The sequence below is a fragment of the Arachis ipaensis genome, chromosome B6, assembly GCF_059453495.1.
Source record: "Arachis ipaensis isolate K30076 ecotype BB chromosome B6, ASM5945349v1, whole genome shotgun sequence".
NCBI classification, from domain to species: domain Eukaryota; kingdom Viridiplantae; phylum Streptophyta; class Magnoliopsida; order Fabales; family Fabaceae; genus Arachis; species Arachis ipaensis.
Window position 1 is genome coordinate 90186586 of NC_142441.1, and position 14723 is coordinate 90201308.

Below are 14723 nucleotides of genomic sequence, written 5' to 3' on the forward strand. Positions count from 1 at the left end.
GAATACAAAGCCAAGATGCCTTATCCTCAAAAACTCCGCCAAGAGGAGCAGGATAAGTAATTTGCCCGCTTTGCAGACTATCTCAGGACTCTTGAAATAAAGATTTCGTTTTCAGAGGCACTTGAGCAAATACCCTCTTATGCCAAGTTCATGAAAGAGATCTTGAGTCATAAGAAGGATTGGAGAGAAACTGAAAGAGTTCTCCTCACTGAAGAATGCAGTGCAGTCATTCTGAAAAGCTTCCCAAAAAAGCTTAAAGATCCCGGGAGCTTTATGATACCATGCATATTAGAGGATAATTGCACCAAGACAGCTTTATGTGATCTTGGGGCAAGCATCAACCTAATACCTGCATCCATTATCAGAAAGCTTAGTTTAACTGAAGAAGTCAAACCAACCCGGATATGTCTCCAACTTGCTGATGGCTCCATTAAATACCCATCAGGCGTGATTGAAGACATGATTGTCAGGGTTGGGCCATTCACCTTCCCCACTGACTTTGTAGTACTGGAAATGGAGGAGCACAAGAGTGCTACTCTCATTCTAGGAAGACCTTTTCTAGCAACTGGACGAACTCTCATTGATGTCCAAAAGGGGGAAGTAACCCTGAGAGTCAATGAGGATGAGTTTAAGTTGAATGCTGTCAAAGCCATGCAGCATCCAGACACACCAAAAGACTGCATGAAAGTTGATCTTATTGACTCTTTAGTAGAGGAGATCAACATGGCTGAGAGTGTCGAATCAGAGCGGAAAGACATCTTTAAAGATGTTCAGCCTGATCTGGAGGATTCAGAGGAATTGAAAGAGCCCCTGAAACTTCCTCAGGAAGAGGAAAAACCTCCTAAACCCGAGCTCAAACCATTACCACCATCCCTAAAATATGCATTTCTGGGAGAAGGTGACACTTTTTCGGTGATCATAAGCTCTGCTTTAAATCCCCCGGAAGAGGAAGCGCTACTTCAAGTGCTAAGGACACACAAGACAGCTCTTGGGTGGTCCATAAGTGATCTTAAGGGCATCAGCCCAGCAAGATGCATGCACAAGATCCTATTGGAGGACGATGCTAAGCCAGTGGTTCAACCATAGAGGCGGCTAAATCCAGCCATGAAGGAAGTGGTGCAGAAAGAGGTCACCAAGTTACTAGAGGCTGGGATTATTTATCCTATTTCTGATAGCCCCTGGGTGAGCGGATAATTTATACGCTTTTTGGCATTATTTTTACATAGTTTTTAGTATGATTTAGTTTGTTTTTAATATATTTTTATTAGTTTTTAAATAAAAATCACACTTCTGGACTTTACTATGAGTTTGTGTGTTTTTCTGGAATTTCAGGTAATTTCTGGCTGAAATTGAGGGACCTAAGCAAAAATCTGATTTAGAGGCTGAAAAAGGACTGCAGATGCTGTTGGATTCTAACCTCCTTGCACTCAAAGTGGATTTTCTGGAGCTACAGGAGTCCAAATGGCGCGCTCTCAATTGTGTTGGAAAGTAGACATCCAGGGCTTTCCTGAAATATATAATAGTCCATACTTTTCCCGAGTTTCGATGATGCAAACTGGCATTCAACGCCAGTCTTCTGCCCTATTCTGGCGTTAAACACCAGAAACAGGTTACAAGTTGGAGTTAAACGCCCAAAACAGCTTGCAACCTGGCGTTTAACTCCACAAACAGCCTAGGCACGTGTAAAGCTCAAGTCTTAGCCCCAGAACACACCAAGTGGGCCCCAGAAGTAGATTTATGCACTATCTATCATAGTTTACTCATTTTCTGTAAACCTAGGTTACTAGTTTAGTATTTAAACAACTTTTAGAGATTTGTTTTGTACCTCATGACATTTTCACGTTTTACATTGTATTTCTACGGCATGAGTCTCTAAACTCCATTGTTGGGGATGAGGAGCTCTGCTGTGTCTCGATGAATTAATGCAATTACTTCTGTTTTCTATTCAAACATGCTTGTTTCTATCTAAGATGTTCATTCGCACTTCAATATGATGGATGTTATAATCCGTGACATTCATCACCATTCTCAACTTATGAACGTATGATTGACAATCACCTCCGTTCTACCTTCGATTGAATGAGTATCTCTTGGATTCCTTAATCAGAATCTTCGTGGTATAAGCTAGAATCTATTGGCAGCATTCTTGAGAATCCGGAAAGTTGAAACCTTGTCTGTGGTATTCTGAGTAGGATTCAGGGATTGAATGACTGTGACGAGCTTCAAACTCACAAGGGTTGGGCATAGTGACAGACGCAAAAGGATCAATGGATCCTATTCCAGCATGAGTGAGAACCGATAGATGATTAGCCATGCGGTGACAGCGCACCTGGACCATTTTCACTGAGAGGACGGATGGTAGCCATTGACAACGGTGATCCACCAACACACAGCTTGCCATAGGAGGAACCTTGCGTGCGTGAAGAAGAAGACAGGGGGAAAGCAGAGATTCAGAAGACAAAGCATCTCCAAAACTCCAACATATTCTCCATTACTGCATAATAAGTATCATTTATTTTATGCTATTTACTCTTCATAAATATAATCACTCTTATCATTGATTTCCTGACTAAGAATTACAAAATAACCATAGCTTGCTTCAAGCCGACAATCTCTGTGGGATCGACCCTTACTCACGTAAGGTATTACTTGGATGACCCAGTGCACTTGCTGGTTAGTGGTACGAGTTGTGAAAAGTGTGATTCACAATTCGTGCACCAGTCCACAATTCAAATCATTAACCAAGAGTATTAGTCTCGAGTCGTTCTCCCTAGGAGTTGCCCTATGGTGCACATCATTGGGTATGAGTCTCTTGATGTTTGAGGTTGAATGCGAGAAATATAAACAAGCTTGCATAAAAGTAGTAAACAAATAACAATGAAACTAAGGGACACAAGAATTTAAAATCAAGCAAGAGTGAATGACAATCAATTGATATAGAAGCCTTGGCTAGGGTTGAGTATTGGAAGTCCTATCATTCTCCATCAATTATCATTATTATCTCCATCAATTGTGACATCAATTGGTCGTTGCTCCACTTAGTTAACCTCTAACTATGAAGGAAAGTCAAGTGGATATAATCAATTTGAGTTCACAGGTCCTAGTCTAATCCTAGGGAGAGACTAAAGTTAGTGTCATTCAAATCAATTAGCAATTTCCAATTGTCAATCAACAAAAGACCTTGATAATTCAAGTGTCTCCAATTACCCAACCCCTAAGCCAAGAGAGAAGAACTACTCCATAGCTATAGTTGACATTTTATCAAGAATTTGGTGAGCAATAATGGAAGACATCATAAAATTGAGAAGAGAATGTGAATTAAAGTTATCTATTGCAAACAATTAAGAATCCAACAATTGATAACAATTACACGAAATTCCTCAATTCATTAATGGAAATCAAAGTAACAAGGTCTAGATCCAAGATCTACAATGCTAGAACAACAATAACACTAAATTGAGAGTAGAAGAAGAGGATCTACAACTAGAACAATGTAGAATTGAATCAAATTCATATCTCACCAAAGAATCCAAGTACATTTGGGAGTGAGAAAGCTAAAACCTAGAGAGAAGTTGGAGTTTTTCTCTCTAAAAATGTAACTTCCAATAGTAACTAACTAAAAATGAGTAAAAGATGTGTTCCCGTTCAATCTGTGGTTCTTTTAACCTTTTCCCGCCAGAATTCCATTCAGAACTGACCCTGGAAACCCTCTGAAATCGCTAGGCATGTTTTCACTAAAGAGGTCACGTGCGCGCGTCACGCGTACGCGTCGTCTGGGTTTTGAGATCCACGCGTGCACGTTAGGCGTGCGTACGTGTCGATGAAGGTTCCACCCAGCCACGCGTACGCTTGCGCGCCAATTCCAAAATTCAGCTTGCACGCGTGCGCGTCGATACCAATACTCCAAGGCTCCATTTTTTAAGCTCCTTCCACTTATGCATGCTTCCTTTCCCTTTTCTAGACCATTCTTACCCTTATATGCCCTGAAATCACTTAACAAACAGATCATGGCATCAAATGATAATAAAGGGAGATAGAAATATAGCTTTAGGGCTCAAAAAGTATGTTTTCAACCATTAAGCGAAATTGGGAAGGAAACACAAAACCATGCATTTTATATGGATAAGTGTGATGGAATATTGATAAAACCACTCAAATTAAGCACAAAATGTATCACTAAATAGCGGTGCATCAAATCTCTCCACACTTAAACCAATTATTTCCTCATGCTAAATATTAAAAGACCAAAGAACTTAGGAGTTTATTGATATGCAATATACCTAAATACATGCAACTAATGCAAATGTATCTACCTACTTGGTTAAGGGTAAACCAACTTCCAAGAATGTATATATATAAAAGTACATAGGGTTAAAATGACAACCAATTCATAATCCTACTAATTCAAGCATCAAAGTAGAGTGTATATACTTGCATGAAGAAAGCTCGTGAAAGTCGGGGACAAGGAATTGAGCATCAAACCCTCACCGAAAGTGTTTGCACTCTAGTCGCTCAAGTGTTTAGGTTTGATTCACTCAATCCTCCTCTGATCATGCTTTCTAAGATTTATTTTTCATCTAGCAATCAACACTTATTCAATGCATGTGTACACATATCATGAGATCTTTTCTTAGGTTGTAATGGGGCTAGGGTCAAGGTAAGGTCATATATGGATAAGTGAGCTCAAGATTTGAATCTTTGATCAACATAAGCTTCCCACCTAACCTATACAACAACCAATAACAATCTAAGACAAGCCTAACTACCCATTCTTCACTCTTTCACATACTCATGCATTCTTTCTTTTCACCACAATACGTATGCATTGATCATTATTGGGCTTCACTTTGGGGCATTTTGTCCCCTTTTTATTTCTTTTTCTATATATATTTTTTTCTTTTGATGTATATATTTTTTCTTTTTATTTTCTCATCATTTTTTTTCTTTCTTTTTACTTTTTCAATATAGCATACACAAAAGCATCAATGCATATGGTTTTACATTTAATCCACACATGAGTATGTACCCAATTCTCAATGGTGTCAACAAAAATACAACACACACCTTTTCCAACCAATGCCCTAAGTTTCCCCACACTTGAATGATGCAAACACTCAATAGCCTAAGCTAATCAAAGATCCAAATTAAGAATATTTCTTGTTTTTCGCTTTACGGCTTGTAATGTGCTAATATTGAGAACAAAGGGGGTTAAAATAAGCTCAAAGTTGGCTAGCAATGCTTGATGAAAGGTGAGCTTTTTTTGGGTAAGTGAGCTAAGTGAAGTGATGGCCTCAATCATATAAATTTATGTATACAAGGAATAGTGGACATAATGAATCAAACAAATCAAAGATTACAATCATAGAAAGAGAACAATGCACACAAGAAGGAAGATAAGTGGTTATAAGATGTAACCACACAATTAGGCTCAAAACTCACAAGCTTGTGTTCTTAGCTCAAAACCATGTTCCAAAATACATTCTTCAAGCAAGATTAACACAAAAAATTTCCAAACTGGTAGGGTGCCCTATAGATGATTTCTTGGAAAAGAAGTTATCACCCTAATCAAGTAGTTCTAACATAAAAAGAAAAAAGCGTTCAAACACATAAACTAACCATGCAATCTATTCTAACTAAGGGAAGAAGAATCAAAATCATGGGTGTTGGAAAGAAAAGTTACCTACGGAAGTCGGTAACCGACCTCCCACACTTAAAAGTTTGCACGGTCCTTCGTGCCTTGGGTGATACGCAAAGCGGGATCAAGGTCGCTATCTCCATCATTTGAGCCTTGAGTGCTTTCTTTGCTATGGTCCAAAGTGGATGAGGAGATGACCGGCTCTTCCGTAGGTGGGTTAGTACAACCCCAAAGCCTCTTCAAGTAGGCAAATTGGCGTTTGTTACGCCTCTCATATCGATCTATCTTCTCATGAAGCTCTACAAACAATTGATGGGTGGACTTTGGTGGTACGGATGAGGTGGTAGGAATGGTGTAAGGGGAAGCTATGTCAATGTTGTTGGTGTTCGCCAGAGGCTTGAGATATTTCCTGGTTGGGACGACATCACCCTTTACCAGAATCGTTGCTTTCCGATCCTTAGTCTCCCGGGGAACACCAGCAGCAGCAACTAACTCCGTCACCAGGGCGGGAAAAGGTAGGTTACCCTTGGCATGTACACGACCCATGGCTTGGTGGATGAGGCGAGCAATGTTGATTGGCCGCTCCGTGAGTATGCACCACACTAGCAAGGCTAGGTCCATAGTGATCAACGTCTCGTAAGTGCTGGGAAACACGTAATGAGACAAGATCTGGGTCCATGCTCGAGCCTCTATGGTGAGAAAGTGCGCAAGAATTCCCTTAGGTCGGGGCCTGAGTCTCCCTCGGGTCCAAAATGACTCCGGGTCGGCAATGACTTGGCAGATACTATCCCAATCAAAGACAAAATCAAAGTCATCACGCTGGCGTAGGACCTCTTGGTAACCATCTACCTCATCCGCCACTGGCAAGACTCTAAGTACTTCTTGAATAGCTTTTTCCGAGACTGGGACTTGCTTCCGGCGCACAAAAATAGTCTGAAGAGAAGGGGAGTGGTAATTGGTGTAAAACTCCACCACTCCAGAGAGATTGGCCTCTTGTGGTCTTCGCATGAGAAATCCCCATCCTTGCCACTCAATGCGAAGTATGACAACCTGTACTAAATGCTCCGAAGGGGTAAGAAGAGGTTCCGAATGATAATTCCTTGCAATCATGATGGGGATCATAAGTTCACAATAGCGGTTGGGAAATCTAGTGGGATCTCTCGCAGGGTTGTCCTTCTCTTGTGCATCAATATTAATGATGCTTCGCGCCTTCTTGGAGAGAGACTTAGCTTGGGGCGCATGGGGCGCCTTGGCGGTGGTTCTTTGAGGTGCCTTTTTGGTAGGCGGCTTCTTCGATGCCTTTTCCTTGTCCCTTTTAACGGCCATCTGGAAAAGGGGAGGAAAGGAGAAGACATTAAACTCAAAAAAACAACACTTGAATTTTAACATGCAAGTGACACAAATGCCACAAAAGAATAGGTGTCTTGAGAAACATGACAGCTGCAACATGCAAGCAAGACAACAATTGAAACATGGGGTGATGCATTAGCATGGGATGCAAGAGTGAGATAAGCATGCAAGTAAACGGCATGAGAGAGAAAAGCTCAAGCATCCATAATAATACAAGGTAGCATAAGCAAGAAGGGAATGAGCACAAGAAAGTCATACACCTAATCTAATTCCATGACAATGAAGCAAACAAATAAAGTAAGGTAGAACTAGAGAAAGTGGAACTAATAGTCTTACAATATGCCACAAAGAAGCAAGTCTTAGAAAATGAGCATGTGAATGGGGAATATGAAGAACAATAGGCTCAACGCACATAAAAATAAGCAAGTGTAATTAGAAAGGGCTTCAAGTTGAAATCAGTGTTAAATTTGAAATAGGAACTCATTGGTGCCTTTCATCGAATATTTGGTGTGCAACCCTCAAAGAATAAGCAAGTGGAGGAAATTCAGCAATGTAGCACCCACAAAATGAAATACAAATTATCAAACAACACCAAACAAGAGATAAGTCCAACAAGAAAAAGCAAAACATATCAAAATAACCCAACAATGCAAGAGATAAGTCCAATCTCAATAAGAATGCATTAATCAAAATGTAACTAAGAAGAAATGGGAAAGAAAACAGAGGAATGCAACTAAAGAAAGAAAAATTGAAAAAAAAAGAAGAGAAGAAGAGGTAGTAGAAAACCTTGAGTAGAGAGAGAATGCAAGGTGTAGTGCAATTGGAGAGAGGAGAAAAGAAGTGGAAGGAAGAGAGAATATGGGGCCGCCGAAGGTGGTGGTCGGCGGTGGGTGATGCCGCCGGTGGTGGTGGCGGAGAGACGGTGAGAGGAAGGGGTGAAGAAGAAAGGGAGGAGAAAGGAGGAGGAAAATGGGAGAAGAAAACCAAACAGGGCGCACTGCAGCATAAGTCGCGTCGCAAAGCCGATGCGTGCGCGCCACATGCGCGTATGCGTGGATGAGTTGTAAAACGAAGAGGGGCGCGTGAGCACCACCCACGCATACGCGTGGGTTAGTAGACAGGTAAGGGACGCGTATGCGTCCCAGCGCGCGTATGCGTGGAGGTAGGTGCACGTTTCGCGCAGTGCTCGTGTGATGTTTGTGCAACTCTCGGGTTTCATGTACCATGGGTGGCATGCAAAGCAACCGACGCGTGAGCGTGCCCTATGCATATGCGTGGGTCAGGATTGCGCGTTTCGCGCAGTGTTCGCGCGATGTTCGCGCAACTCTCGGAAAAATGTACCAAGGTGGCACATAGAGCAACCGACGCGTACGCGTCATAAGCGCGCACGCGTGGATAACCATGGGGAATAGGCGACGCATGAGCTTGCCTCACGCATACGCGTGGATAGGCATTCGCGCGTTTCGCGCAGTGCTCGCGCGATGTTTGCACAACTCTCGAGAAACTATACCAAGAGTTGCAAAAGCGCAAGCGACGCGCACGCGTCCTGCACGCTTAAGCGCGGACCCCCTTTTTTTTCATACGCATGAGGAGAGTCAATTTAAGCACAAAATTGGTAGTGATGCATGCTAAAGGGGTCAAAATCATCAAAAATCTCATGCAACACTCAACCTTAAGCATTTCCTCAACATCTCAATTCAATCAAACCATTATCAATCGACTCCTCATGAGAAATTTAGCACAAAAATCAAGAAAAAAGCAATTATGTGAACAACTCACAAGTTAAGCACTCACAAGAGTCACAAAGATGCAAAAAGGGCTATATGTAAGAAACTATATACAAAGGAAGATCATACCGTCGTGGGATGTCTCCCACCTAGCACTTTTGTTTAACGTCCTTAAGTTGGACGATCATGAGCTCAAATCTCCTAGCCTTCGGGTGCATCCTCGAGAAGGAACACCTCGACCTCCTTGTTGCCTTTCATCTTTTCTCCATGGTATAGCTTTAGACGGTGACCATTAACTTTGAAGATGTTGGGGCTTGAAGGGTGTTGTAGGTGGTAGACTCCATATGGTTCCGCCTTCTCCACTTTATAAGGACCTTCCCACCTTGACCTCAACTTTCTGGGCATCAACCTCAACCTAGAGTTATAGAGGAAAACCAACTCTCCCTCTATAAACTCTCTTCTTCTTATTTGTTTATCGTGTACCGCTTTCATCTTCTCCTTGTAGAGCCTAAAATTCTCATAGGCTTCCAATCGAAGGTTCTCAAGCTCCACCGACAGTAACTTCCTTTCGACTCCAACCCCAAATCCGGTGTATAACTCTTTTACGGTCCAATACGCTTTATGTTCTATCTCCACTGGGAGATGGCAAGCCTTCCCATAGACCAACCGGAATGGGCTCATGCCAATCGACATCTTGTAAGCTGTCCGGTAGGTCCAAAGCGCGTCTACAAGCTTAGCACTCAAATCCTATTTTGATGCAATTAATAGGTGCATACCAAGGGATAACTTCGGAGATTGCTAGCAAGCCCTCAAGAAGGAAGATATCATTAATAGGAGTGGAATCGCCCTTTGTGTGCTCAAGGCGACTCAAGTGGTCCGCCACTAAGTTTTGCGAACCACTCCTATCTTTGATTTCAAGGTCAAATTGTTGCAATAGCAACACCCATTATATCAACCTTGGTTTGGATTCCTTTTTGGCCAACAAATATTTCAATGCCGCATGATCCGGGTATACTATCACCTTAGAGCCAAGTAAATAAGTCCGGAATTTATCGAAGGCAAAGACAATAGCTAACAATTCTTTCTCGGTGGTAGTATAATTAGATTGCGCTCCATCTAAAGTCTTAGAGGCATAGGCAATGACATAAGGAATTTTGCCCTCACGTTGACCTAGCGCCGCTTCCACCGCATAGTTTGAGGCATCACACATGATTTCGAAAGGTCTAGTCTAATCCGGTCCTCTCACTATGGGAGCTTGGGTCAAAGCAATTTTAAGCTTGTCAAAAGCCTCCATGTACTCTTCACTCAATTCAAATTCCACATCCTTTTGCAACAATCGAGAGAGAGGTAATATCACCTTACTAAAGTCCTTAATGAATCGTCGATAAAACCCTGCATGTCTAAGAAATGCACAGACTTTCCTCAAAGAAGAGGGGCCATAAACTTAATGCACGAAAACTTGTCTCTCAACAAATTTCCCTTCGGCAAGTATACCGAATTGTCGTCAAGTAAAAACTCACAATAGAGTGAGGTCGAATCCCACAGGGATTGATTGGTCAAGCAACTTTAATTAGAGGAATGTTCTAGTTGAGCTAAGCAGAAATTGAGTTGGGGAATTGCAAAAACTTAAATGGCGGGAAAGTAAATAACAGAAAATGTAAATGCTGGAAATAAATGACAGAAAGTAAATGGCATAAGGTAAATTGCAGAATCTTAAATGGGAATTTGGGGAGATGAGCATAAAAGTAAATGACAGAAAATAAAGAGAAGGGGTAAGATCAGAATTGGGGAATTCATTGGGCTTAGGAGATGTTGCATTCTCCGGATCAAGTTCATGCTCATCTCTTCCTCAATCAATGTATTCATTGATCTCCTTGGCAATCTTAAGTGATTGGATTCCAATTCCTTGGCAACCCAATCTCTCTAAGCTTGAACAATTGCCCAATTCCTTGATTTAATTGCTCATGGGAAGAGATGAAGTTTGGTCACTGATTATACCACATGCATTCCCAAATCAAAGTGTTGGTAGGATTATATGTCACTATATCCATCCAAACCCCAATTTGGTCCAACATGAGAAAGTAATTCTAGCATAATCTCCTCATTCCTCTTCCAAGGTTCCGAGGAAATCCAATTATGGAGAGCTTCTCTTCCAAGATAGCTAACCAATTGGATGAAGAATGAAAGCTTTCTAGTAAAATCAAGAGAAAAGAAAGAGGAAGAATAATAAAAACTATTATTGATCCATCAAATTACAACAGAGCTCCCTAACCCAATGAAAAGGGGTTTAGTTGTTCATAGCTCTGGAAATGGAAAGCAAAAATGAAAAGTACATTCTGAAAATATGACTAGAAGTTGCAGAGAAAGTAAAAATATACAGAGTATAGTTCTCCAAAAAATGCCAAGCTCTCTCACTAGTTCAAAACTACTCCTATATATACTACTCTTCTGATCTTCTAGTTGGCTCTTCAAGTCTTGGATATGGGCCTTTGATCTTTAGTTGAAGCAGTTACAGTCTTCAGTGGGCTTAGCTTTGCTTCAGAGAGAAAGTGAGTAAGGCATGGTAGCAAGTTAGTTAGGACGTTAGTGGCGTTAACGTTAAGTGTAAATTCAGGTTCGAAAACGTTAGTGACGATAACCTTTTTCACTAACGCTCTAAAACTAATTGACCTATGTTAACTTCAACGTTAGTGGCACTAACGTGACCACTAACGTTGGCTCTTGGTCCTTCGCAAACGTTATTGGCATTCACCTTTTCCAATAACGTTGCTCCTTGCTTCTTTTACCCACGTTAGTGATCCACATTAGTGTAACTAACGTGGCCCTTAACGTGGGTATGCCCAAGCTTCAAGAGCATTAGTGACACTTACCTTTGTCACTAACGCTTCAAATGCCCCTTCTTTCCACGTTAGTGTCTCACGTTAATTGCATTAACGTGACCACTAACGTGGTGGTGATTGCCATCTCTAACGTTAGTGACAAAGGTGAGTGTCACTAATGTTGGCCTATCATTCCTTGCTCCATGTTACCCTTCACGTTAGTGGTCTTAACGTGAACACTAACGTGGGCAATATTGCCTTAGTCCAACGTTAGTGACAAAGGTGAGTGTCACCAACGTTAGCGATTCCTTGCTCCTCCCACGTTAGAGTTCACGTTAATGTAATTAACGTGACTCTTAACGTGGCCAATTGTGCCCTTTTGGAACGTTAGTGGTATTCACTTTTACCACTAACGTTGGAGCTCCCCTTTTCTTCCACGTTAGCTCCCACGTTAATGTAATTAATGTGGCAACTAACGTGGGCTATGATGGCTTTTGAAGGCGTTATTGGTGATCACTTTTTCCATTAACGCTGCAAACTTACTCCTATTCCACGTTAGTGGTCACGTTAATTAAACTAACGTGGCTACTAACGAGGCTCTTCCTTGCTTCCTTTGTCCTAAAATCAAACAAATAAAGTGCATCAAAGCTTGGTTCTTAATCATGAGATCATGCATCATCCATTTTATCATTCAATTCATGCAAAACTCTCATGAATTCATGCAAAGTTCACAATGTTTTCTTGAATCAAGGTGTAAGTGTATATCTACCGAAAACTTGCTTATTTACTAAGAAAATGCATGAAACTACCCTAAAACAGTAGAGAAAAGGTCAGTGAAACTAGCCAAAATGCCCTGGCATCAAGGGCATACAAGAAATAACATTTATCTTTGCCGGATTAACAGAGATCCCATCATTAGAGACAATGTGCCCTAAAACAATACCTTGTCTAACCCTAAAATGACATTTCTCAAAATTTAACATAAGGTTTGATTTAGTACACTTCTCTAGTACTTTTGCAAGATTGTCTAGTCAAAGATCAAAGGAGTCCCCGTAAACACTAAAATCGTCCATGAACACCTCCACGCATTGCTCCAAAAGATCCGCAAATATACTCATCATACACTTTTGGAACATAGCCGGTGAGTTGCACAAGCCAAATGGCATTCTCTTATCCGCATACGTTTCGAAAGGGCATGTGAAGATTGTTTTTTCTTGGTCTTGGGGAGCAATGTGAATTTGGAAATAACCGGAATATCCATCTAAAAAACAATAATGAGATTTATCACATAGGCGATCAAGCATTTGGTCGATGAAGAGCAACGGAAAGTGATCCTTCCTCGTGGCCAAGTTTAGGCGCCGATAATAAATACATACCCTCCATGAGTTTTGAACTCTTGTGGCTATAAGCTCACCTTGTTCATTCTTGATTGTAGTAACACCGGATTTCTTCGGGACCACTTGGACGTGGCTCACCCATTCACTATCCGAAATCGAATAGATAATGTCCGCTTCTAATAACCGGGTGACCTCCTTCTTTACAACCTCAAGAATGGTAGGATTTAGACGCATTTGAGGTTGTCAAACGGGTCTAGATCCTTCTTCTAAGAAAATTTGGTGTTCACACACTTGGGGGCTAATGCCAACCAAATCCGCCAAGCTCTACCCTATGGCATTCTTGTTCCTCCTCAAAACATTGAGCAACTTCTCCTCTTGTTGGGAGGTGAGCTCCCTTGTAATTATTACCGGGAACTTTTGGTTCTTCTCAAGAAAGCCATATTTTAGGTGGGTTGGGAGTGGTTTCAAATCCGCATTTTGTTCATGACTTGGTACTTTGTCTTCCGGTATCATTGGAGGTGATAAGACTTCTTCTTCACATACATGGGAACTCCCCACACTTGGGTCTTGATTCATACTCTTTCCATCAAAGCCATCTTGATGAACTTCGACTACAACATTGTCAATCAAGTCACACCGAAAAATAGAGTGATCCTCCGGTGGATGTCTCATGGCTTCATCAAGATTAAAGCTCACTTCTCTTCCATCAATCTCAAATGAATAGGTGCCCGAAAACGCATATAGTTTGAACCGGGAGGTCTTCAAGAATGGTCTCCCAAGCAATATAGATGATGTCCTACCAGAGTCACTAGAGGACATCTTGAGAATATGGAAATCAATTGGGAAGACTAACCACTTTAAGCTCACTAGAACATCCTCCGCTATACCAACCACGGAAATTATGCTTTTGTCTGCTAAAACAAACCGGGTGGCCGATCGTTTTAGCGGTGGGAGCTTTAAGATCTCATAGACGGATAAAGGCATAGTACTCACACAAGTGCCATGATTGCACATACAATCAACAAATTGGACTCCATCTGTGGTGCAAGTTACTAAGCAAGGGTCGGGGTCACCACACTTTTCTGGCACACTATCCATTAAAGCAGAAATTGAACTCCCCAATGGTATAGTCTCTAATTCACAAATTTTCTCCTTATGCATACATAAGTCCTTAAGAAACTTTATATATTTAGGCACTTGGCGGATAGCATCAAAGAGAGGAATAGTAACCTCAACTTTCTTGAACATCTCCACCATTTTGGGGTCCAACTCAACTTGCTTCTTGGTTTTCCTTGCCGATGTTGGAAATGGGATTGGAGTAGCTCCTTGCAAGACATCCCCATCCTTAGGCATTCCGCCCCTTGGTTGAGCAATCACTTCTTCCACTACCTTTTGGGCTTCATCCTCATCATCAAATTCTTCTATCTCAACCACATCCTCATCTTGAGTGACCTCTATTGGACTTGGCTCTTCATGACTCTTCTCTTGCAATTTGGTTCCAGACCACAAGGTAATAGCATTGATGCCACCCTTGGGGTTAGGTAGAGGTTGAGAGGGTAAGGCACTTGGACTTGAGGCTTGAGTGGTAGAGGTAGAGGTGGATTCCATGCGAGAGACAAGGGCTTGGAGGATGGAGTGGAGTGTCTCATCTTGGATGGAAGAAGGAGAAGGATAAGTGATTTGAGGTGCTTGTGGTTGGTTGGGTTGAGGTGCTTGCGTTTGATGAGGTGCTTGGTAGGTTTGGTATGGTTTGCCTTGGTTTTGGTTTTGATATGGAGGGTTTTGTTGGTATCGGTTTTGATGGTTGTTGTTGTTGTTCCACCTTTGGCTCCCTCCGTTATCCCTCCCTCCTTGA

The 14723-nt window shown here is 41.6% G+C and overlaps 2 protein-coding genes across 2 annotated transcripts; both read right to left on the reverse strand.

The window, feature by feature from the left end:
- Window positions 1-8913: 8913 nt before the first annotated feature.
- On the reverse strand, window positions 8914-9922 carry LOC107646949 (uncharacterized). The gene is made up of 2 exons (XM_016351091.1): window positions 9734-9922; window positions 8914-9459 (listed from the first exon to the last, which is right to left on the reverse strand). Exons 1-2 carry the CDS (start codon window positions 9920-9922, stop codon window positions 8914-8916), a joined length of 735 nt encoding a protein of 244 aa, XP_016206577.1.
- Window positions 9923-13192: 3270 nt separating this feature from the next.
- Window positions 13193-14476, reverse strand: LOC107646948 (uncharacterized). The gene has a single exon (XM_016351090.1). The coding sequence runs from the start codon at window positions 14474-14476 to the stop codon at window positions 13193-13195; it is 1284 nt and encodes a 427-aa protein (XP_016206576.1).
- Window positions 14477-14723: the final 247 nt, after the last annotated feature.